At 59.6% G+C, this 25,299-nt stretch overlaps 1 protein-coding gene across 1 annotated transcript in view; it reads right to left on the bottom strand.

The window, feature by feature from the left end:
• Positions 1–11,903: 11,903 nt before the first annotated feature.
• LOC123746647 (plexin-B) overlaps positions 11,904–25,299 on the bottom strand; it is a 133,762-nt gene continuing 120,366 nt past the window's right edge. Inside the window, 2 exon segments of the mRNA XM_069316881.1 lie at positions 11,904–13,326; positions 13,538–13,735. Coding sequence (XP_069172982.1) covers positions 12,503–13,326; positions 13,538–13,735 — 1,022 coding nt within the window. The 3' untranslated portion in view covers positions 11,904–12,502.

The raw sequence follows: 25,299 nt of genomic DNA, 5'->3' as shown, positions 1-25,299 counted from the left end.
GCCTCTAGTGCCAGATATAGTCCCAGCCTCTAGTGCCAGATATAGTCCCAGCCTCTAGTGCCAGATATAGCCCCAGCCTCTAGTGCCAGATATAGCCCCAGCCTCTAGTGCCAGATATAGACTCAGCCTCTAGTGCCAGATATAGACCCAGCCTCTAGTGCCAGATATAGACTCAGCCTCTAGTGTCAGATATAGTCCCAGCCTCTAGTGCCAGATATAGTCCCAGCCTCTAGTGCCAGATATAGCCCCAGCCTCTAGTGCCAGATATAGACTCAGCCTTTAGTGCCAGATATAGACTCAGCCTCTAGTGCCAGATATAGACTCAGCCTCTAGTGCCAGATATAGACCCAGCCTCTAGTGCCAGATATAGACTCAGCCTCTAGTGCCAGATATAGACCCAGCCTCTAGTGCCAGATATAGACTCAGCCTCTAGTGCCAGATATAGACTCAGCCTCTAGTGCCAGATATAGACCCAGCCTCTAGTGCCAGATATAGTCCCAGCCTCTAGTGCCAGATATAGCCCCAGCCTCTAATGCCAGATATAGCCCTCTTAGTGCCAGATAAAGACCTCTAATGCCAGATATAGACCTCTAGTGCCAGATACAGCCCTCTAGTGCCAGATACAGCCCTCTAGTGCCAGATACAGCCCTCTAGTGCCAGATACAGCCCTCTAGTGCCAGATACAGCCCTCTAGTGCCAGATACAGCCCTCTAGTGCCAGATACAGCCCTCTAGTGCCAGATACAGCCCTCTAGTGCCAGATACAGCCCTCTAGTGCCAGATACTGCCCTCTAGTGCCAGATACAGCCCTCTAGTGCCAGATACAGCCCTCTAGTGCCAGATATAGCCCTCTAGTGCCAGATATAGCCCTCTAGTGCCAGATATAGCCCTCTAGTGCCAGATATAGCCCTCTAGTGCCAGATATAGCCCTCTAGTGCCAGATACAGCCCTCTAGTGCCAGATACAGCCCTCTAGTGCCAGATACAGCCCTCTAGTGCCAGATACAGCCCTCTAGTGCCAGATACAGCCCTCTAGTGCCAGATATAGCCCTCTAGTGCCAGATATAGTCCCAGCCTCTATGAAGTGGAGTACCGGACTGGAACCCAACACCATTCACACGTGAAAGCATTAAATGACCCGAGTCGCCCACAGAACCCTCACCCAATATAACTCCATAACCAGGTTTTCTGACCATCCCGGACCAAACGTCATTTCACAGCCTCGAAATATCCCATTTCACGCTGTCCTTGTTTAGAAATTCAGTTGTGTTCCTCCATCGTGGAGTTAAGAGATTGGATTGACGGTTCAACTACCGAGCGATAGGATAAAATTCGGGCGTGGTGAACACAAACACTTGTAAATATATGTGTTTTTGTGTATACCTCTGTATATGATATATATTAGTATACCATATGATACTAGTATAGTATTAGGATTATTATAATATATAGTAAGAGCCGAAGCACAAATAGGTGAGCACACACACACACACACACACACACACACACACACACACACACACACACGCAGCTCACAACATCAAACTCTCAGGCACCTATTTAGTGCTAAGTGAACAGAGGCATCAGTTGAATGAAATTGAACCCATTTCTGTCTTCTAATGGGAATCGAACCGGATCCGTGGCCTGCTAATCCCGATCGCTACATAATAAAAAATATATTATGAAAAGGAATTTGTAATCGAGTATCTAGTGCGATAGCCTGTCCTAGCCACAATAGTCTGTCCTAGTGCGATAGCCTGTCCTAGCCACAATAGTCTGTCCTAGCCACAATAGTGTGTGTCCCAGCCACAATAGTGTGTGTCCCAGCCACAATAGTGTGTGTCCCAGCCACAATAGTGTGTGTGTCCCAGCCACAATAGTGTGTGTGTCCCAGCCACAATAGTGTGTGTGTCCCAGCCACCATAGTGTGTGTGTCCCAGCCACCATAGTGTGTGTGTCCCAGCCACCATAGTGTGTGTGTCCCAGCCACCATAGTGTGTGTGTCCCAGCCACCATAGTGTGTGTGTCCCAGCCACCATAGTGTGTGTGTCCCAGCCACCATAGTGTGTGTGTCCCAGCCACCATAGTGTGTGTGTCCCAGCCACCATAGTGTGTGTGTCCCAGCCACCATAGTGTGTGTGTCCCAGCCACCATAGTGTGTGTGTCCCAGCCACCATAGTGTGCGTGTCCCAGCCACCATAGTGTGCGTCCCCCAGCCACCATAGTGTGCGTCCCCCAGCCACCATAGTGTGCGTCCCCCAGCCACCATAGTGTGCGTCCCCCAGCCACCATAGTGTGCGTCCCCCAGCCACCATAGTGTGCGTCCCCCAGCCACCATAGTGTGCGTCCCCCAGCCACCATAGTGTGCGTCCCCCAGCCACCATAGTGTGCGTCCCCCAGCCACCATAGTGTGCGTCCCCCAGCCACCATAGTGTGCGTCCCCCAGCCACCATAGTGTGCGTCCCCCAGCCACCATAGTGTGCGTCCCCCAGCCACCATAGTGTGCGTCCCCCAGCCACCATAGTGTGCGTCCCCCAGCCACCATAGTGTGCGTCCCCCAGCCACCATAGTGTGCGTCCCCCAGCCACCATAGTGTGCGTCCCCCAGCCACCATAGTGTGCGTCCCCCAGCCACCATAGTGTGCGTCCCCCAGCCACCATAGTGTGCGTCCCCCAGCCACCATAGTGTGCGTCCCCCAGCCACCATAGTGTGCGTCCCCCAGCCACCATAGTGTGCGTCCCCCAGCCACCATAGTGTGCGTCCCCCAGCCACCATAGTGTGCGTCCCCCAGCCACCATAGTGTGCGTCCCCCAGCCACCATAGTGTGCGTCCCCCAGCCACCATAGTGTGCGTCCCCCAGCCACCATAGTGTGCGTCCCCCAGCCACCATAGTGTGCGTCCCCCAGCCACCATAGTGTGCGTCCCCCAGCCACCATAGTGTGCGTCCCCCAGCCACCATAGTGTGCGTCCCCCAGCCACCATAGTGTGCGTCCCCCAGCCACCATAGTGTGCGTCCCCCAGCCACCATAGTGTGCGTCCCCCAGCCACCATAGTGTGCGTCCCCCAGCCACCATAGTGTGCGTCCCCCAGCCACCATAGTGTGCGTCCCCCAGCCACCATAGTGTGCGTCCCCCAGCCACCATAGTGTGCGTCCCCCAGCCACCATAGTGTGCGTCCCCCCAGCCACCATAGTGTGCGTCCCCCAGCCACCATAGTGTGCGTCCCCCAGCCACCATAGTGTGCGTCCCCCCAGCCACCATAGTGTGCGTCCCCCAGCCACCATAGTGTGCGTCCCCCAGCCACCATAGTGTGCGTCCCCCAGCCACCATAGTGTGCGTCCCCCAGCCACCATAGTGTGCGTCCCCCAGCCACCATAGTGTGCGTCCCCCAGCCACCATAGTGTGCGTCCCCCAGCCACCATAGTGTGCGTCCCCCAGCCACCATAGTGTGCGTCCCCCAGCCACCATAGTGTGCGTCCCCCAGCCACCATAGTGTGCGTCCCCCAGCCACCATAGTGTGCGTCCCCAGCCACCATAGTGTGCGTCCCCCCAGCCACCATAGTGTGCGTCCCCCCAGCCACCATAGTGTGCGTCCCCCAGCCACCATAGTGTGCGTCCCCCCAGCCACCATAGTGTGCGTCCCCCAGCCACCATAGTGTGCGTCCCCCAGCCCACCATAGTGTGCGCCCCCAGCCACCATAGTGTGCGCCCCCCAGCCACCATAGTGTGCGCCCCCCAGCCACCATAGTGTGCGCCCCCCAGCCACCATAGTGTGCGCCCCCCAGCCACCACAGTGTGCGCCCCCCAGCCACCAAGTGTGCGCCCCCCAGCCACCACAGTGTGCGCCCCCCCAGCCACCACAGTGTGCGCCCTCCCAGCCACCACAGTGTGCGCCCCCCAGCCACCACAGTGTGCGCCCCCCAGCCACCACAGTGTGCGCCCCCCAGCCACCACAGTGTGCGCCCCCCCCAGCCACCACAGTGTGCGCCCCCCAGCCACCACAGTGTGCGCCCCCCAGCCACCACAGTGTGCGCCCCCCAGCCACCACAGTGTGCGCCCCCCAGCCACCACAGTGTGCGCCCCCCAGCCACCACAGTGTGCGCCCCCCCAGCCACCACAGTGTGCGCCCCCCAGCCACCACAGTGTGCGCCCCCCAGCCACCACAGTGTGCGCCCCCCAGCCACCACAGTGTGCGCCCCCCAGGCCACACAGTGTGCGCCCCCCAGCCACCACACGTGTGCGCCCCCCCGCCACCACAGTGTGCGCCCCCCAGCCCACCACAGTTGTGCGCACCCCCCAGCCACACAGCTAGTGTGGCCCCCCCAGCCACCCACAGTGTGCGCCCCCCAGCCAACCACAGTGTGCGCCCCCCAGCCACCACAGTGTGCGCCCCCCCAGCCACCACAGTGTTGCGCCCCCCAGCCACCCACAGTGTTGCGCCCCCAGCCACCACCAGTGTGCGCCCCCCATCCACCACAAGTGTGCGGCCCCCAGGCCACCACCAGTGTGCGCCCCCCAGCCACCACACGTGTTGCGCCCCCCAGCCACCACAGTGGTGCGCCCCCAGCACCACAGTTGTGCGCCCCCCAGCCACCACAGTGGCGCCCCCCAGCCACAACACAGTGTGCGCCCCCCAAGCCACCACAGTGTGCGCCCCCCAGCCACACAGTGTGCGCCCCCAGCCACCACAGTGTGCGCCCCCCAGCCACCACAGTGTTCGCGCCCCACAGCCACCAACAGTGTGCGCCCCCCAGCCACCACAGTGTGCGCCCCCCCCCCAGCCCCACCACAGTTGTGCGCCCCCCAGCCACCACAGTGTGCGCCCCCCAAGCCACCACAGTGTGCGCCCCCCAGCCACCACAGTGTGCGCCCCCCAGCCACACAGTGTGCGCCCCCCAGCCACCACAGTGTGCGCCCCCAGCCACCACAGTGTGCGCCCCCCAGCACCACGTGTGCGCCCCCAGCCACCACAGTGTGCGCCCCCCCAGCCACCACAGTGTGCGCCCCCCAGCCACCACAGTGTGCGCCCCCCAGCCACCACAGTGGTGCGCCCCCCAGCCACCACAGTTGTGCGCCCCCCCAGCCACCACAGTGTGCGCCCCCCAGCCACCACAGTGTGCGCCCCCCAGCCACCACAGTGTGCGCCCCCCAGCCACCACAGTGTGCGCCCCCCAGCCACCACAGTGTGCGCCCCCCAGCCACCACAGTGTGCGCCCCCCAGCCACCACAGTGTGCGCCCCCCCAGCCACCACAGTGTGCGCCCCCCAGCCACCACAGTGTGCGCCCCCCAGCCACCACAGTGTGCGCCCCCCAGCCAGCCCACAGTGTGCGCCCCCCACCACCACAGTGTGCGCCCCCCAGCCACCACAGTGTGCGCCCCCCAGCCACCACAGTGTGCGCCCCCCAGCCACCACAGTGTGCGCCCCCCAGCCACCACAGTGTGCGCCCCCCAGCCACCACAGTGTGCGCCCCCCAGCCACCACAGTGTGCGCCCCCCAGCCACCACAGTGTGCGCCCCCCAGCCACCACAGTGTGCGCCCCCCCAGCCACCACAGTGTGCGCCCCCCAGCCACCACAGTGTGCGCCCCCCAGCCACCACAGTGTGCGCCCCCCAGCCACCACAGTGTGCGCCCCCCAGCCACCACAGTGTGCGCCCCCCCAGCCACCACAGTGTGGCGCCCCCCAGCCACCACAGTGTGCGCCCCCCAGCCACCACAGTGTGCGCCCCCCAGCCACCACAGTGTGCGCCCCCAGCCACCACAGTGTGCGCCCCCCAGCCACCACAGTGTGCGCCCCCCAGCCACCACAGTGTGCGCCCCCCAGCCACCACAGTGTGCGCCCCCCAGCCACCACAGTGTGCGCCCCCCAGCCACCACAGTGTGCGCCCCCCAGCCACCACAGTGTGCGCCCCCCAGCCACCACAGTGTGCGCCCCCCCAGCCACCACAGTGTGCGCCCCCCAGCCACCACAGTGTGCGCCCCCCAGCCACCACAGTGTGCGCCCCCCAGCCACCACAGTGTGCGCCCCCCAGCCACCACAGTGTGCGCCCCCCAGCCACCACAGTGTGCGCCCCCCAGCCACCACAGTGTGCGCCCCCCAGCCACCACAGTGTGCGCCCCCCAGCCACCACAGTGTGCGCCCCCCAGCCACCACAGTGTGCGCCCCCCAGCCACCACAGTGTGCGCCCCCCAGCCACCACAGTGTGCGCCCCCCAGCCACCACAGTGTGCGCCCCCCAGCCACCACAGTGTGCGCCCCCCAGCCACCACAGTGTGCGCCCCCCAGCCACCACAGTGTGCGCCCCCCAGCCACCACAGTGTGCGCCCCCCAGCCACCACAGTGTGCGCCCCCCAGCCACCACAGTGTGCGCCCCCCAGCCACCACAGTGTGCGCCCCCCAGCCACCACAGTGTGCGCCCCCCAGCCACCACAGTGTGCGCCCCCCAGCCACCACAGTGTGCGCCCCCCCAGCCACCACAGTGTGCGCCCCCCAGCCACCACAGTGTGCGCCCCCCCAGCCACCACAGTGTGCGCCCCCCAGCCACCACAGTGTGCGCCCCCCAGCCACCACAGTGTGCGCCCCCCAGCCACCACAGTGTGCGCCCCCCAGCCACCACAGTGTGCGGCCCCCCCAGCCACCACAGTGTGCGCCCCCCAGCCACCACAGTGTGCGCCCCCCAGCCACCACAGTGTGCGCCCCCCAGCCACCACAGTGTGCGCCCCCCAGCCACCACAGTGTGCGCCCCCCCAGCCACCACAGTGTGCGCCCCCCAGCCACCACAGTGTGCGCCCCCCAGCCACCACAGTGTGCGCCCCCCAGCCACCACAGTGTGCGCCCCCCAGCCACCACAGTGTGCGCCCCCCAGCCACCACAGTGTGCGCCCCCCAGGCCACCACCAGTGTGCGCCCCCCCAGCCACCACAGTGTGCGCCCCCCCAGCCACCACAGTGTGCGCCCCCCAGCCACCACAAGCAGTGTGCGCCCCCCCAGCCACCACAGTGTGCGCCCCCCCAGCCACCACAGTGTGCGCCCCCCCGCCACCACAGTGTGCGCCCCCCAGCCTCCACAGTGTGCGCCCCCCAGCCACACACAGTGTGCGCCCCCCAGCCACCCACAGTGTGCGCCCCCCCCAGCCACCACAGTGTGCGCCCCCCAGCCACCACAGTGTGCGCCCCCCAGCCACCACAGTGTGCGCCCCCCAGCCACCACAGTGTGCGCCCCCCAGCCACCACAGTGTGCGCCCCCCAGCCACCACAGTGTGCGCCCCCCCAGCCACCACAGTGTGCGCCCCCCCAGCCACCACAGTGTGCGCCCCCCAGCCACCACAGTGTGCGCCCCCCAGCCACCACAGTGTGCGCCCCCCAGCCACCACAGTGTGCGCCCCCCAGCCACCACAGTGTGCGCCCCCCAGCCACCACAGTGTGCGCCCCCCAGCCACCACAGTGTGCGCCCCCCAGCCACCACAGTGTGCGCCCCCCAGCCACCACAGTGTGCGCCCCCCAGCCACCACAGTGTGCGCCCCCCAGCCACCACAGTGTGCGCCCCCCAGCCACCACAGTGTGCGCCCCCCCAGCCACCACAGTGTGCGCCCCCCAGCCACCACAGTGTGCGCCCCCCAGCCACCACAGTGTGCGCCCCCCAGCCACCACAGTGTGCGCCCCCCAGCCACCACAGTGTGCGCCCCCCAGCCACCACAGTGTGCGCCCCCCAGCCACCACAGTGTGCGCCCCCCAGCCACCACAGTGTGCGCCCCCCAGCCACCACAGTGTGCGCCCCCCAGCCACCACAGTGTGCGCCCCCCAGCCACCACAGTGTGCGCCCCCCAGCCACCACAGTGTGCGCCCCCCCAGCCACCACAGTGTGCGCCCCCCCAGCCACCACAGTGTGCGCCCCCCAGCCACCACAGTGTGCGCCCCCCAGCCACCACAGTGTGCGCCCCCCAGCCACCACAGTGTGCGCCCCCCAGCCACCACAGTGTGCGCCCCCCAGCCACCACAGTGTGCGCCCCCCAGCCACCACAGTGTGCGCCCCCCAGCCACCACAGTGTGCGCCCCCCAGCCACCACAGTGTGCGCCCCCCAGCCACCACAGTGTGCGCCCCCCAGCCACCACAGTGTGCGCCCCCCAGCCACCACAGTGTGCGCCCCCCAGCCACCACAGTGTGCGCCCCCCAGCCACCACAGTGTGCGCCCCCCAGCCACCACAGTGTGCGCCCCCCAGCCACCACAGTGTGCGCCCCCCAGCCACCACAGTGTGCGCCCCCCAGCCACCACAGTGTGCGCCCCCCCAGCCACCACAGTGTGCGCCCCCCCAGCCACCACAGTGTGCGCCCCCCCAGCCACCACAGTGTGCGCCCCCCCAGCCACCACAGTGTGCGCCCCCCCCAGCCACCACAGTGTGCGCCCCCCCAGCCACCACAGTGTGCGCCCCCCCAGCCACCACAGTGTGCGCCCCCCCAGCCACCACAGTGTGCGCCCCCCCAGCCTCCACAGTGTGCGCCCCCCCAGCCACCACAGTGTGCGCCCCCCAGCCACCACAGTGTGCGCCCCCCAGCCACCACAGTGTGCGCCCCCCAGCCACCACAGTGTGCGCCCCCCAGCCACCACAGTGTGCGCCCCCCAGCCACCACAGTGTGCGCCCCCCAGCCACCACAGTGTGCGCCCCCCAGCCACCACAGTGTGCGCCCCCCAGCCACCACAGTGTGCGCCCCCCCAGCCACCACAGTGTGCGCCCCCCAGCCACCACAGTGTGCGCCCCTGCCACAGCAGCCCGTCCCTGTCACAGCAGCCCGTCCCTGCCACAGCAGCCCGTCCCTGCCACAATAGCCCGTCCCTGTACTTTAGCAACGGAGCACTGTATCCCGCATGTAATCCGCTTTGGAAGTGAAGTGGATATAAAGGACATATATTTACCAGTGAGGATTTTATTTATTTGTAAACAATGTTTTATTGTTCTATTTGCTTGTTAAATTTGGCATCTGGTGTTCGTAATTGTCGACGTGTTTTTTTATTGAATGGTAAATGTCGCTGATGCGTTAATGTTGTTAATCCGTTAAAATTATGTTGTGCGTAGCAGAGTGGACAGCACAGCCGGTTCATAATTACAAGTCCCAGGTTCGATTCTCACGATCAGACAAGAAATGTTTGGACACGTTTTCTTTTTCACCTTGTTCCTCTGTTCTCCTAGTGGTTTATAGGTACTCGGGAGTTAGTTTTTGTGGGGTTCCATCCTGAGGGAGATTAGCAGGTAGCCTAGGGCAAGGATGGAGAAGCTGTGGCATGCGTGCCCACTGTGGTAGGCCAGTAAATTGAGTTGGCATGCGGTCTGCAGTGTCGTCCCTGGATTTTTTAAACCCTCTTTTATAATATATATGAATCAAAGCTTAGAATTTCACGTTCACGTTTCTTGTTGCTTATAAAGTAAAGTATTATTTATAAGTTATGTTAATATTAGTAATTTGTTCAGGCTTTCTAAAAGGTTTTAATTTATTTCAATATCTCTTATATTTTAGTTAATAAACGCTTTAAGTAGCAATACGACTCATTTTCCCATAAAAAAATCATAATTATTGCTTCCAATTAATTAATTTATCTGGGAAATACTAGTTATTAACAACATAATTCCTAAACTATACCATTTAAAAAATTAAGAAGTTATTAGTTGCCTAAACAGACGTCTTTAAAAATGCTTTCAAGCATTTCTTTTTTCTCCTGGTCTGTACTGTTTGAAGCACGTTGGACATACCCTTACTGAGGCCAACATAAGAGTCATGAATATACTCATTTACCACCTAAGTAGGCCTGAAATAAGTAACACTTAGTCAGCAACAGGTTACAGACCCATGCAGGTATATACCTGCAGCTTCCCCCTAACAAAATATATTCCAGTACAGTACGTTCATTTATCAACAAAGTATCAAGCTAGTTTGTGTGCAATAATAAGAGGATTAGAGGCATTAGGGGACTCCCACCAGTGGGATCGCTTTCCATATACAAATAATATATTATAATCGATGAATTTGAGATCTAGAATGGTTCAATAAAAACACCCCTTTTTTTACATATTTATTTGCATAATATTAGCTTAAAATTTAGCAGTATGTACAAATCTGCACTATTTATATAAAAATACACCACCATATACAACTGGCATTTGATTATCCAAATAATGTTATCAACTGACGACCACTCGGCCATTGATTTTGCATGACTGAAAACAAACTGCATTATAATTTTGGTTATTGACTAACTGTACATATATAGAGAGAGAGAGAAATAAAGGCATCTTTTTCTTCCCCTTAGAAGAAACATGGAGAACAAGTTTATTATGTGACTCGAACGTATACGCTGGTGTGTGTGTGGTCTATTACAAATGCAGTGTGGTGTCCAATAGTTTAATATTTCTGTGTCGTCACTCCGGAGAGCAAGAACCTTTGGCTTTACTCTTCTAGTGACTTTTCACAAAAATATATAAATTAAAATCAATTTATTGCAAGCCTTGACTTCGAGAAACTGTTCTTAAAACAGGAAAATGTCATTATATATATATATCTTCAAAATATTCAATAAATTATTTAAGATGAAAAAAAAAAAGCACACTCAGAAAATATCAAAGAATACGTCTTTCTCTCGTCTGTTGTATAAGTGAACGGCATAAAAGTCAACTCGCTGGGAAGACCAGCTCAGGACGTGAATGATGGAGGTGTGACATTCTCCAGACACTTGCCGCTCACTCCTGTACGACAACCTTTTCCCGAGCGTCAGGGCTGCGGCTGTCTGGAACCAGTCATGGCTCTGGCTACGGTAAAAAATAATGAATATGGCTAACATGTGAAAACTTTTTTTTTTTTTTTTACGTGTAGCGTACAGTAGATCAACAGCTCCACGGACTGATGGACTACTAACATGCTAAGTTACTCATCTCTGTATTTTGTCTCCTTTCTAATGACTTTTGTGGTGCCAAGCATTCACGTGGATTCTTAAATTTAGCAGTCCGTGAAACTGGTGTACTACCTAAGCCTGGGACGTGGACAAAGATGACTAGCTTTGAAGGAGCGGAGGAAAGATAGGACGAACATTCTGTAGCATCTTTTGGTTACGGAGTATGCACCGTTCACAGTAGCGGAGATCTGACAGCAGCTGGGCTGTCTTAGGGAGCGGTAGCACTGTACTTCACACGTTTCTTTCTTCAACTCAGTCCTTTGATTTACCCATTATCTTTGCATGGAACTTCATATGCATATACAAAACTGATGCATCCTGAGACGCTTGTCTTTTGAGGTTGAGACTTGCAATGCGAGTGTGATCCTTGACCAAGTGGATAAGTCTGGAATGTGTTGTGCTTGTCCCCCTTTTCCCTATGACACAGCTGCTGCAGCTGGCTCGTCGATGCACCAGCGACAACACCTGTATCAGTCTTACGTTCACTTTCTACTCCACTGTTGATTTCCCACTTCTGTAGAGAAAATAAACAGCACAGTCCATTGCATGTTCACATACTATACGATAGGCTGGCACCATTCAGACGGCAGGGAAGGTGAGCTGACACTGGAGCTGGTGATTGCATTGTCAGCCCATCAGACCATGCTAGGCATCGAATGCCTTGTCATCCTGCAAGCTGATAGCCAGAAGGACATGGTGACTGCCAGAGTGAAAATCAGTAAAAGACATGCACAAGGCGTTAACACACACAGACACTGCGCGAGACCCAGCACTTGCAGGCCACTTTGGATTTGAGATTCGGAAGGTATTGTAAAGCGTTTCCCGTGTGACACTGCGCTATAGTCACTTGTTTCATTAACATTTGTTGCTTCTCAGTCCCACACAGGTTCTTTACCTCATATGAAACACCATGTCCGGTCAACTGTTCAGGTTTTATTTCCAACTGTTCAGCGTGTTCATCACTAAGTGACAACCTTTTTTTTTGTGATTCTATAAAAGTGTCTGTCACACATAGCACGAGTTAGGCACAAGACAGTAAACACTTGTCTCCAGTAACAGCCCGCACACTTACTGGAATGATCTACGCTTTAAAATCACAGACATTTGATTAAGTACAGCAGATGAAACACATACACAACTCTATATAACGAACCAGCGTCGTTAGTCACAAACCATAACTGGAAGGAATCATGCAGTGTCAATACACGTTTTTCCCTCCTTCTTTATAACAAGGAATCCAACACAATAACTTCCTATTTCATCATACACCTACTCTTTGGCTAGGAACTAGGCAAGTAACAGCAATGAGATTAAAGTCGTACAGAAGGCAACCACAGGAAACTGGCACGTGTGTGGTGAGAGCCCGGGTCATGGCCACCATCCCCTAGCAAGGGTGAAGGCCTGGCTAGTGGCCACCATCCCCTAGCAAGGGTGAAGGCCTGGCTAGTGGCCACCATCCCCCAGCAAGGGTGAAGGCCTGGCTAGTGGCCACCATCCCCCAGCAAGGGTGAAGGCCTGGCTAGTGGCCACCATACCCCAGCAGATATTCTGGCCGGGCTCTCAGGCTCTCAGCACATGGATGTAGGTTCCCCGTTTATAGTGCACATCACATTGTCCAATTTATGTGCCAAGTGCAAACTTCTGCAGTCTGGATCTACTTCAAGAGTTTCAATAATCTGTCCATAGTATCTGGTGATGTAAGTGTGGAACAGTTCCTGAAGGGCAGGCTTAGCGTCTAGCTGTCCCAGGTGATTGAGGCTTAGGTGGTGTAGGTAGGCGGCCATATCCTGGTCGGTCACAGGGGGCATGGTCCGTACCCCGTTATAGAATGCCCTCACTGTCGCCTTGTACTGAGAGATGTCCTTGGCAAAAAGCAGTTTGTTGGAGGGCGAGTCTTTGCCAAGGCGATGTTCTGTGGTCGAGCAGGCGTCCATGAAGGTCTGGGCGATCACGGACAGGCAGGAGTCTACAGTAGGGCTCTTGTACACATCTAAAATAAAATCTGGATTTTTTATGAAGTTCACCCAGAAGCGCAGTGGAAGGCTGTTGGACTTCCAAGCCAAGACTACCTCTGGATCGACTAAGCCCTGCCGTCGACCAGCTTCGTCGAACAGGTCAAAAAGCCACTTGATAGCAGGAGGCAATGTCTCATTCGGGGTGAGGATGGTTTTGAAGAAGTCATCTACAAACTTCTGGACGGTGCCTTTCGTCGATAGGAGTCTGGTGAGGAAGATCTCCGGGATGGCCTTATGAGTACGCTCGCTGCCTCGGTATGGGGAGTCGTGATCCACAGGCTTCACCAGGTGGTACACATTGGACTCCAGAGTACCAGACTCTGCATCTCCACAGTGGCTCACTGGACTTCCAGAACCAGTCATTCCATATCCAGAACCTACGGGAGGGAGCATCAATTAGTGCACTTATAAAGGTATGTACATATCTCAGTATATCATAAACATCTCTCGCACGATTTACTAATGAGGATTTTTTTTAAGTACTACTGTAAACTAAAACGATCTGACACCCTTTTCGGTATCATAAATAGTTTAAGGTCTTATGAAATAAAATACCCTGTGCGTGAGTCAAGGCACTGGCACACTCACAGCTATTACACTTGTTGGTACAGTTGGCGTTATTAAGAGTGTGGTGGTCGTGCGGCCGGTGAACCAGAGCCATGATGGCAGAGTCCTTCACGCCATAGTGGGCCAGAGTGTTGAGGCGCCTCCACCCGCTGGTCTCCGACTTGGTCGTCATGTCCTCGTCTGCCAGAATCAGATGTCCATTGCGACCGTGACGCCACTCTGAAAGGTAAATATCCCTATTTAATATCGAAACAATTCTACAAGTTTGATCAATTTAGATTCAGAAAAGACTTGGGTAAATACTTGTTTGGAAACACAGTTGTTGAATCAACAAATTATCGGATAACATAATATACACGGGCTCAAAGGAATGTTTCAAGTGTAGGTTAGACATGTATATGAATACGTTTGGGTGGATATAAATAGGAGCTGCCTCGTTTGGGTCAACATATCACAGGACGACCTACACTGGGGCTACCACAGTTGACCTACCGAGGCCTACCAAAGCTGACCTACCCTGCGGGCTACCACAGCTGACCTACTCTGTTTGGCTACCACAGCTGACCTACCCTGAGGGCTACCACGCTGGCCTACCCTGGGGCTATCACAGTTGACCTACCCTGAGGGCTACCACAGCTGACCTACATTGTTTGGCTACCATAGCTGACCTACCCTGGGGGGTACCACAGCTGACCTACCCAGGGGGATACTACAGCTGACCTACCCTGGGGGCTACCACAGCTGACCTACCCTGGGGGCTACCACAGCTGACTTAGGGTAGCCCCCTAGGGTAGGTAGGTCAGCTGTGGTAGCCCCCTAGGGTAGGTCAGCTGTGGTAGCCCCCTAGGGTAGGTCAGCTGTGGTAGCCCACTGGGTAGGTCAGCTGTGGTAGTCCCCCAGGGTAGGTCAGCTGTGGTAGTCCCCCAGGGTAGGTCAGCTGTGGTAGTCCCCAGAGTAGGTCAGCTATGGTAGTCCCCCAGGGTAGGTAGGCTGTGGTAGCCCCCCTGGGTAGGTCAACTGTGGTAGCCCCCCTGGGTAGGTCAACTGTGGTAGCCCCCCTGGGTAGGTCAACTGTGGTAGCCCCCCTGGGTAGGTCAACTGTGGTAGTCCCCAAGGGTAGGTCAGCTGTAGTAGCCCCCCAGGGTAGGTCAGCTGTGGTAGCCCCCCAGGGGAGGTCAGCTGTGGTAGCCCTGGGGGACTACCACAGCTGACCTACCCTGGGGGATTACCACAGTTGACCTACCCTGGGGGGCTACTACAGCTGACCTACCCTTGGGGACTACCACACTTGACCTACCCAGGGGGGCTACCACAGTTGACCTACCCAGGGGGGCTACCACAGTTGACCTACCCAGGGGGGCTACCACAGTTGACCTACCCAGGGGGGCTACCACAGCTGACCTACCCAGGGGGGCTACCACAGCTGACCTGCCCTGGGGGACTACCACAGCTGACCTACCCTGGGGACTACCACAGCTGACCTACCCTGGGGGACTACCACAGTTGACCTACCCAGTGGGCTACCACAGCTGACTTAGTGTAGATCAGCTGTGGTAGCCCCTAGGGTAGGTCAGCTGTGGTAGCCCCCTAGGGTAGGTCAGCTGTGGTAGCCCCCTAGGGTAGGTCAGCTGTGGTAGCCCACTGGGTAGGTCAACTGTGGTAGTCCCCCAGGGTAGGTCAGCTGTGGTAGTCCCCAGGGTAGGTCAGCTGTGGTAGCCCCCAGGGTAGGTCAGCTGTGGTAGCCCCCAGGGTAGGTCAGCTGTGTTAGTCCCCAGGATAGGTCAGCTGTGGTAGCCTCTAGGGCAGATAAGCTGTGGTAGCCCCCAGGATAGGTCAGCTGTGGTAGCCCCCAGGGTAGGTCAGCTGTGGTAGTCCCCCAGAGGTCAGCTGTGGTAGCCCCCCTGGGTAGGTCATCTGTGGTAGTCCCCCTGGGTAGGTCAACTGTGGTAGCCCCCCTGGGTAGGTCAACTGTAGTAGCCCCCCTGGGTAGGTCAACTGTGGTAGCCCCCCTGGGTAGGTCAACTGTGGTAGTCCCCAAGGGTAGGTCAGCTGTAGTAGCCCCCCAGGGTAGGTCAGCTGTGGTAGCCCCCCAGGGGAGGTCAGCTGTGGTAGCCCTGGGGGACTACCACAGCTGACCTACCCTGGGGGATTACCACAGCTGACCTACCCTTGGGGACTACCACACTTGACCTACCCAGGGGGGCTACCACAGCTGACCTACCCAGGGGGGCTACCACAGCTGACCTGCCCTGGGGGACTACCACAGCTGACCTACCCTGGGGACTACCACAGCTGACCTACCCTGGGGGACTACCACAGCTGACCTACCCTGGGGGACTACCACAGTTGACCTACCCAGTGGGCTACCACAGCTGACCTCCCCTGGGGGGGCTACCACAGCTGACCTCCCCTGGGGGGCTACCACAGCTGACTTAGTGTAGGTCAGCTGTGGTAGCCCCTAGGGTAGGTCAGCTGTGGTAGCCCCCTAGGGTAGGTCAGCTGTGGTAGCCCCCTAGGGTAGGTCAGCTGTGGTAGCCCACTGGGTAGGTCAACTGTGGTAGTCCCCCAGGGTAGGTCAGCTGTGGTAGTCCCCAGGGTAGGTCAGCTGTGGTAGCCCCCAGGGTAGGTCAGCTGTGGTAGCCCCCAGGGTAGGTCAGCTGTGGTAGCCCCCAGGGTAGGTCAGCTGTGTTAGTCCCCAGGATAGGTCAGCTGTGGTAGCCTCTAGGGCAGATAAGCTGTGGTAGCCCCCAGGATAGGTCAGCTGTGGTAGCCCCCAGGGTAGGTCAGCTGTGGTAGTCCCCCAGAGGTCAGCTGTGGTAGCCCCCCTGGGTAGGTCAGCTGTGGTAGTCCCCCAGGGTAGGTCAGCTGTGGTAGCCCCCCAGGGGATGTCAGCTGTGGTAGCCCCCCAGGGGATGTCAGCTGTGGTAGCCCCCCAGGGGATGTCAGCTGTGGTAGCCCCCTAGGGGATGTCAGCTGTGGTAGCCCCCAGAGAAGGTCAGCTGTGGTAGCCCCCTGGGTAGGTCAACTGTGGTAAGCCCCCAGGGTAGGTCAGCTATGATAGCCCCTAGGGTAGGTCAGCTGTGGTAGCCCCCAGGGTAGGTCAGCTGTGGTAGTCCCCAGGGTAGGTCAGCTGTGGTAGGCCCCAGGGTAGGTCAACTGTGGTAGCGCCCAGGGTAGGTCAGCTGTGGTAGTCCCCAGGGTAGGTCAGCTGTGGTAGCCCCCAGGGTAGGTCAGCTGTGGTAGTCCCCAGGGTAGGTCAGCTGTGGTAGCCCCCAGGGTAGGTCAGCTGTGGTAGCCCCCAGGGTAGGTCAGCTGTGGTAGCCCCCAGGGTAGGTCAGCTGTGGTTGCCCCCAGGGTAGGCCAGCTGTGGTAGCCCCCAGGGTAGGTCAGCTGTGGTAGCCCCCAGGGTAGGTCAGCTGTGGTAGCACCCTAGGGTAGGTCAGCTATGGTAGTCCCCCAGGGTAGGTCAGCTGTGGTAGCCCAGGGGGACTACCACAGCTGACCTACCCTGGGGGATTACCACAGTTGACCTACCCTGGGGGGCTACTACAGCTGACCTACCCTTCGGGACTACCACAGTTGACCTACCCAGGGGGCTACCACAGTTGACCTACCCAGGGGGGCTACCACAGCTGACCTACCCTGGGGGACTACCACAGCTGACCTACCCTGGGGGCTACCACAGCTGACCTACCCTAGGGGCTACCACAGCTGACCTACCCTAGGGGCTACCACAGCTGACCTACCCTGGGGACTACCACAGCTGACCTACCCTGGGGGCTACCACAGCTGACCTACCCTGGGGGCTACCACAGCTGACCTATCCTGGGGACTACCACAGCTGACCTACCCTGGGGGGCTACCACTGCTGACCTATCCTGGGGACTACCACAGCTGACCTACCCTGGGAACTACCACAGCTGACCTACCCTGGGAACTACCACAGCTGACCTACCCTGGGGGCTACCACAGCTGACCTACCCTGGGGGCTACCACAGCTGACCTACCCTGGGGGCTACCACAGCTGACCTACCCTGGGGGCTACCACAGCTGACCTACCCTGGGGGCTACCACAGCTGACCTACCCTGGGGGCTACCACAGCTGACCTATCCTGGGGGCTACCACAGCTTATCTGCCCTAGAGGCTACCACAGCTGCCCTACCCTGGGGGCTACCACAGCTGACCTATCCTGGGGGCTACCACAGCTGACCTATCCTAGGGGCTACCAGAGCTTATCTGCCCTAGAGGATACCACAGCTGACCTACCCTGGGGGACTACCACAGCTGACCTACCCTGGGGGACTACCACAGCTGACCTACCCTGGGGGACTACCACAGTTGACCTACCCAGGGGGGCTACCACAGCTGACCTACCCTGGGGGACTACCACAGCTGACCTACCCTGGGGGATTACCACAGCTGACCTACCCAGGGGGGCTACCACAGTTGACCTACCCTAGGGGGCTACCACAGCTGACCTACCCTAGGGGGCTACCACATCTGACCTACCCTGGGGGACTACCACAGCTGACCTACCCAGTGGGCTACCACAGCTGACCTACCCTAGGGGCTACAACAGCTTACCTATCCTAGGGGCTACCACAGCTGACTTAGGGTAGGTCAGCTGTGGTAGCCCCCAGGGTAGGTCAGCTGTGGTAGCCCCCCTGGGTAGGTCAGCTGTGGTAGCCCCCCAGGGGAGGTCTGCTCTGGTAGCCCCCAGAGTAGGTCAGCTGTGGTAGTCCCCCTGGGTAGGTCAGCTGTGGTAGTCCCCCAGGGTAGGTCAGCTGTGGTAGTCCCCCAGGGTAGGTCAGCTGTGGTAGTCCCCCGGGGTAGGTCAGCTGTGGTAGCCCCCCTGGGTAGGTCAACTGTGGTAGTCCCCCAGGGTAGGTCAGCTGTTGTAGTCCCTCAGGGTAGGTCAGCTGTGGTAGCCCACTGGGTAGGTAAACTGTGGTAGTCCCCCAGGGTAGGTCAGCTGTGGTAGCCCCCAGGGTAGGTCAGCTGTGGTAGCACCCTAGGGTAGGTCAGCTATGGTAGTCCCCCAGGGTAGGTCAGCTGTGGTAGCCCAGGGGGACTACCACAGCTGACCTACCCTGGGGGATTACCACAGTTGACCTACCCTGGGGGGCTACTACAGCTGACCTACCCTTCGGGACTACCACAGTTGACCTACCCAGGGGGCTACCACAGTTGACCTACCCAGGGGGGCTACCACAGCTGACCTACCCTGGGGGACTACCACAGCTGACCTACCCTGGGGGCTACCACAGCTGACCTACCCTAGGGGCTACCACAGCTGACCTACCCTAGGGGCTACCACAGCTGACCTACCCTGGGGACTACCACAGCTGACCTACCCTGGGGGCTACCACAGCTGACCTACCCTAGGGGCTACCACAGCTGACCTATCCTGGGGACTACCACAGCTGACCTACCCTGGGGGGCTACCACTGCTGACCTATCCTGGGGACTACCACAGCTGACCTACCCTGGGAACTACCACAGCTGACCTACCCTGGGAACTACCACAGCTGACCTACCCTGGGGGCTACCACAGCTGACCTACCCTGGGGGCTACCACAGCTGACCTACCCTGGGGGCTACCACAGCTGACCTACCCTGGGGGCTACCACAGCTGACCTATCCTGGGGGCTACCACAGCTTATCTGCCCTAGAGGCTACCACAGCTGCCCTACCCTGGGGGCTACCACAGCTGACCTATCCTGGGGGCTACCACAGCTGACCTATCCTAGGGGCTACCAGAGCTTATCTGCCCTAGAGGATACCACAGCTGACCTACCCTGGGGGACTACCACAGCTGACCTACCCTGGGGGACTACCACAGCTGACCTACCCTGGGGGACTACCACAGTTGACCTACCCAGGGGGGCTACCACAGCTGACCTACCCTGGGGGACTACCACAGCTGACCTACCCTGGGGGATTACCACAGCTGACCTACCCAGGGGGGCTACCACAGTTGACCTACCCTAGGGGGCTACCACAGCTGACCTACCCTAGGGGGCTACCACATCTGACCTACCCTGGGGGACTACCACAGCTGACCTACCCAGTGGGCTACCACAGCTGACCTACCCTAGGGGCTACCACAGCTTACCTATCCTAGGGGCTACCACAGCTGACTTAGGGTAGGTCAGCTGTGGTAGCCCCCAGGGTAGGTCAGCTGTGGTAGCCCCCCTGGGTAGGTCAGCTGTGGTAGCCCCCCAGGGGAGGTCTGCTCTGGTAGCCCCCAGAGTAGGTCAGCTGTGGTAGTCCCCCTGGGTAGGTCAGCTGTGGTAGTCCCCCAGGGTAGGTCAGCTGTGGTAGTCCCCCAGGGTAGGTCAGCTGTGGTAGTCCCCCGGGGTAGGTCAGCTGTGGTAGCCCCCCTGGGTAGGTCAACTGTGGTAGTCCCCCAGGGTAGGTCAGCTGTTGTAGTCCCTCAGGGTAGGTCAGCTGTGGTAGCCCACTGGGTAGGTAAACTGTGGTAGTCCCCCAGGGTAGGTCAGCTGTGGTAGCCCCCAGAGTAGTTCCGCTATGATAGCCCCTAGGGTAGGTCAGCTGTGGTAGCCCCCAGGGTAGGTCAGCTGTGGTAGCCCCCAGGGTAGGTCAGCTGTGGTAGTCCCCAGGGTAGGTCAGCTGTGGTAGTCCCCCAGAGGTCAGCTGTGGTAGCCCCCCTGGGTAGGTCATCTGTGGTAGTCCCCCTGGGTAGGTCAACTGTGGTAGCCCCCCTGGGTAGGTCAACTGTAGTAGCCCCCCTGGGTAGGTCAACTGTGGTAGCCCCCCTGGGTAGGTCAACTGTGGTAGTCCCCAAGGGTAGGTCAGCTGTAGTAGCCCCCCAGGGTAGGTCAGCTGTGGTAGCCCCCCAGGGGAGGTCAGCTGTGGTAGCCCTGGGGGACTACCACAGCTGACCTACCCTGGGGGATTACCACAGCTGACCTACCCTTGGGGACTACCACAGCTGACCTACCCTGGGGGACTACCACAGCTGACCTACCCAGGGGGGCTACCACAGCTGACCTACCCAGGGGGGCTACCACAGCTGACCTGCCCTGGGGGACTACCACAGCTGACCTACCCTGGGGACTACCACAGCTGACCTACCCTGGGGGACTATCACAGCTGACCTACCCTGGGGGACTACCACAGTTGACCTACCCAGTGGGCTACCACAGCTGACCTCCCCTGGGGGGGCTACCACAGCTGACCTCCCCTGGGGGGCTACCACAGCTGACTTAGTGTAGGTCAGCTGTGGTAGCCCCTAGGGTAGGTCAGCTGTGGTAGCCCCCTAGGGTAGGTCAGCTGTGGTAGCCCCCTAGGGTAGGTCAGCTGTGGTAGCCCACTGGGTAGGTCAACTGTGGTAGTCCCCCAGGGTAGGTCAGCTGTGGTAGTCCCCAGGGTAGGTCAGCTGTGGTAGCCCCCAGGGTAGGTCAGCTGTGGTAGCCCCCAGGGTAGGTCAGCTGTGGTAGCCCCCAGGGTAGGTCAGCTGTGTTAGTCCCCAGGATAGGTCAGCTGTGGTAGCCTCTAGGGCAGATAAGCTGTGGTAGCCCCCATGATAGGTCAGCTGTGGTAGCCCCCAGGGTAGGTCAGCTGTGGTAGTCCCCCAGAGGTCAGCTGTGGTAGCCCCCCTGGGTAGGTCAGCTGTGGTAGTCCCCCAGGGTAGGTCAGCTGTGGTAGCCCCCCAGGGGATGTCAGCTGTGGTAGCCCCCCAGGGGATGTCAGCTGTGGTAGCCCCCCAGGGGATGTCAGCTGTGGTAGCCCCCCAGGGGATGTCAGCTGTGGTAGCCCCCTAGGGGATGTCAGCTGTGGTAGCCCCCAGAGAAGGTCAGCTGTGGTAGCCCCCTGGGTAGGTCAACTGTGGTAAGCCCCCAGGGTAGGTCAGCTGTGGTAGCCCCCAGGGTAGGTCAGCTATGATAGCCCCTAGGGTAGGTCAGCTGTGGTAGCCCCCAGGGTAGGTCAGCTGTGGTAGTCCCCAGGGTAGGTCAGCTGTGGTAGGCCCCAGGGTAGGTCAACTGTGGTAGCGCCCAGGGTAGGTCAGCTGTGGTAGTCCCCAGGGTAGGTCAGCTGTGGTAGCCCCCAGGGTAGGTCAGCTGTGGTAGTCCCCAGGGTAGGTCAGCTGTGGTAGCCCCCAGGGTAGGTCAGCTGTGGTAGCCCCCAGGGTAGGTCAGCTGTGGTAGCCCCCAGGGTAGGTCAGCTGTGGTTGCCCCCAGGGTAGGCCAGCTGTGGTAGCCCCCAGGGTAGGTCAGCTGTGGTAGCCCCCAGGGTAGGTCAGCTGTGGTAGCACCCTAGGGTAGGTCAGCTATGGTAGTCCCCCAGGGTAGGTCAGCTGTGGTAGCCCAGGGGGACTACCACAGCTGACCTACCCTGGGGGATTACCACAGTTGACCTACCCTGGGGGGCTACTACAGCTGACCTACCCTTCGGGACTACCACAGTTGACCTACCCAGGGGGCTACCACAGTTGACCTACCCAGGGGGGCTACCACAGCTGACCTACCCTGGGGGACTACCACAGCTGACCTACCCTGGGGGCTACCACAGCTGACCTACCCTGGGGGCTACCACAGCTGACCTATCCTGGGGGCTACCACAGCTTATCTGCCCTAGAGGCTACCACAGCTGCCCTACCCTGGGGGCTACCACAGCTGACCTATCCTGGGGGCTACCACAGCTGACCTATCCTAGGGGCTACCAGAGCTTATCTGCCCTAGAGGATACCACAGCTGACCTACCCTGGGGGACTACCACAGCTGACCTACCCTGGGGGACTACCACAGCTGACCTACCCTGGGGGACTACCACAGTTGACCTACCCAGGGGGGCTACCACAGCTGACCTACCCTGGGGGACTACCACAGCTGACCTACCCTGGGGGATTACCACAGCTGACCTACCCAGGGGGGCTACCACAGTTGACCTACCCTAGGGGGCTACCACAGCTGACCTACCCTAGGGGGCTACCACATCTGACCTACCCAGTGGGCTACCACAGCTGACCTACCCTAGGGGCTACCACAGCTTACCTATCCTAGGGGCTACCACAGCTGACTTAGGGTAGGTCAGCTGTGGTAGCCCCCAGGGTAGGTCAGCTGTGGTAGCCCCCCTGGGTAGGTCAGCTGTGGTAGCCCCCCAGGGGAGGTCTGCTCTGGTAGCCCCCAGAGTAGGTCAGCTGTGGTAGTCCCCCTGGGTAGGTCAGCTGTGGTAGTCCCCCAGGGTAGGTCAGCTGTGGTAGTCCCCCAGGGTAGGTCAGCTGTGGTAGTCCCCCGGGGTAGGTCAGCTGTGGTAGCCCCCCTGGGTAGGTCAACTGTGGTAGTCCCCCAGGGTAGGTCAGCTGTTGTAGTCCCTCAGGGTAGGTCAGCTGTGGTAGCCCACTGGGTAGGTAAACTGTGGTAGTCCCCCAGGGTAGGTCAGCTGTGGTAGCCCCCAGAGTAGTTCCGCTATGATAGCCCCTAGGGTAGGTCAGCTGTGGTAGCCCCCAGGGTAGGTCAGCTGTGGTAGCCCCCAGGGTAGGTCAGCTGTGGTAGCCCCCAGGGTAGGTCAGCTGTGGTAGTCCCCAGGGTAGGTCAGCTGTGGTAGTCCCCCAGAGGTCAGCTGTGGTAGCCCCCCTGGGTAGGTCATCTGTGGTAGTCCCCCTGGGTAGGTCAACTGTGGTAGCCCCCCTGGGTAGGTCAACTGTAGTAGCCCCCCTGGGTAGGTCAACTGTGGTAGCCCCCCTGGGTAGGTCAACTGTGGTAGTCCCCAAGGGTAGGTCAGCTGTAGTAGCCCCCCAGGGTAGGTCAGCTGTGGTAGCCCCCCAGGGGAGGTCAGCTGTGGTAGCCCTGGGGGACTACCACAGCTGACCTACCCTGGGGGATTACCACAGCTGACCTACCCTTGGGGACTACCACACTTGACCTACCCAGGGGGGCTACCACAGCTGACCTACCCAGGGGGGCTACCACAGCTGACCTGCCCTGGGGGACTACCACAGCTGACCTACCCTGGGGACTACCACAGCTGACCTACCCTGGGGGACTACCACAGCTGACCTACCCTGGGGGACTACCACAGTTGACCTACCCAGTGGGCTACCACAGCTGACCTCCCCTGGGGGGGCTACCACAGCTGACCTCCCCTGGGGGGCTACCACAGCTGACTTAGTGTAGGTCAGCTGTGGTAGCCCCTAGGGTAGGTCAGCTGTGGTAGCCCCCTAGGGTAGGTCAGCTGTGGTAGCCCCCTAGGGTAGGTCAGCTGTGGTAGCCCACTGGGTAGGTCAACTGTGGTAGTCCCCCAGGGTAGGTCAGCTGTGGTAGTCCCCAGGGTAGGTCAGCTGTGGTAGCCCCCAGGGTAGGTCAGCTGTGGTAGCCCCCAGGGTAGGTCAGCTGTGGTAGCCCCCAGGGTAGGTCAGCTGTGTTAGTCCCCAGGATAGGTCAGCTGTGGTAGCCTCTAGGGCAGATAAGCTGTGGTAGCCCCCAGGATAGGTCAGCTGTGGTAGCCCCCAGGGTAGGTCAGCTGTGGTAGTCCCCCAGAGGTCAGCTGTGGTAGTCCCCCAGAGGTCAGCTGTGGTAGCCCCCCTGGGTAGGTCAGCTGTGGTAGTCCCCCAGGGTAGGTCAGCTGTGGTAGCCCCCCAGGGGATGTCAGCTGTGGTAGCCCCCCAGGGGATGTCAGCTGTGGTAGCCCCCCAGGGGATGTCAGCTGTGGTAGCCCCCCAGGGGATGTCAGCTGTGGTAGCCCCCTAGGGGATGTCAGCTGTGGTAGCCCCCAGAGAAGGTCAGCTGTGGTAGCCCCCTGGGTAGGTCAACTGTGGTAAGCCCCCAGGGTAGGTCAGCTGTGGTAGCCCCCAGGGTAGGTCAGCTATGATAGCCCCTAGGGTAGGTCAGCTGTGGTAGCCCCCAGGGTAGGTCAGCTGTGGTAGTCCCCCAGGGTAGGTCAGCTGTGGTAGCCCCCCCTGGGTAGGTCAACTGTGGTAGCCCCCTGGGTAGGTCAACTGTGGTAGTCCCCAAGGGTAGGTCAGCTGTAGTAGCCCCCCAGGGTAGGTCAACTGTGGTAATCCCCCAGGGTAGGTCAGCTGTGGTACTCCCCCAGGGCTACCACAGCTGACCTACTCTAGGGGCTACCACAGCTGACCTCCCCTGGGGGGCTACCATAGCTGACCTACCCTGGGGGGCAACAACAGCTGACCTACCCTAGGGTGCTACCACAGCTGACCTACCCTGGGGGCTACCACAGCTGACCTACCCTAGAGACTACCACAGCTGACCTACCCTGGAGACTACCACAGCTGACCTTCCCTGGGGGCTACCACAGCTGACCTACCCTGGGGACTACCACAGCTGACCTACCCTGGGGGCTACCACAGCTGACCTACCCTGGGGGCTACCACAGCTGACCTACCCTAGGGGCTATCATAGCTGAACTACTCTGGGGGCTACCACAGCTGACCTACCCTGGGGGACTACCACAGTTTACCTACCCAGTGGGCTACCACAGCTGACCTACCCTAGGGGGCTACCACAGCTGACCTACCCTGAGGGACTACAACAGCTGACCTACCCTGGGGGACTACCACAGTTGACCTACCCAGGGGGGCTACCACAGCTGACCTACCCCGGGGGACTACCACAGCTGACCTACCCTGGGGGACTACCACAGCTGACCTACCCAGGGGGACTACCACAGCTGACCTACTCTGGGGGCTACCAGAGCAGACCTCCCCTGGGGGGCTACCACAGCTGACCTACCCAGGGGGGCTACCACAGCTGACCTACCCTGGGGGCTACCACAGCTGACCTACCCTAAGTCAGCTGTG

This window comes from Procambarus clarkii, chromosome 85 (genome assembly GCF_040958095.1).
Source record: "Procambarus clarkii isolate CNS0578487 chromosome 85, FALCON_Pclarkii_2.0, whole genome shotgun sequence".
Taxonomy (NCBI): domain Eukaryota; kingdom Metazoa; phylum Arthropoda; class Malacostraca; order Decapoda; family Cambaridae; genus Procambarus; species Procambarus clarkii.
This window is presented reverse-complemented; position numbering and strand designations above follow the sequence as displayed.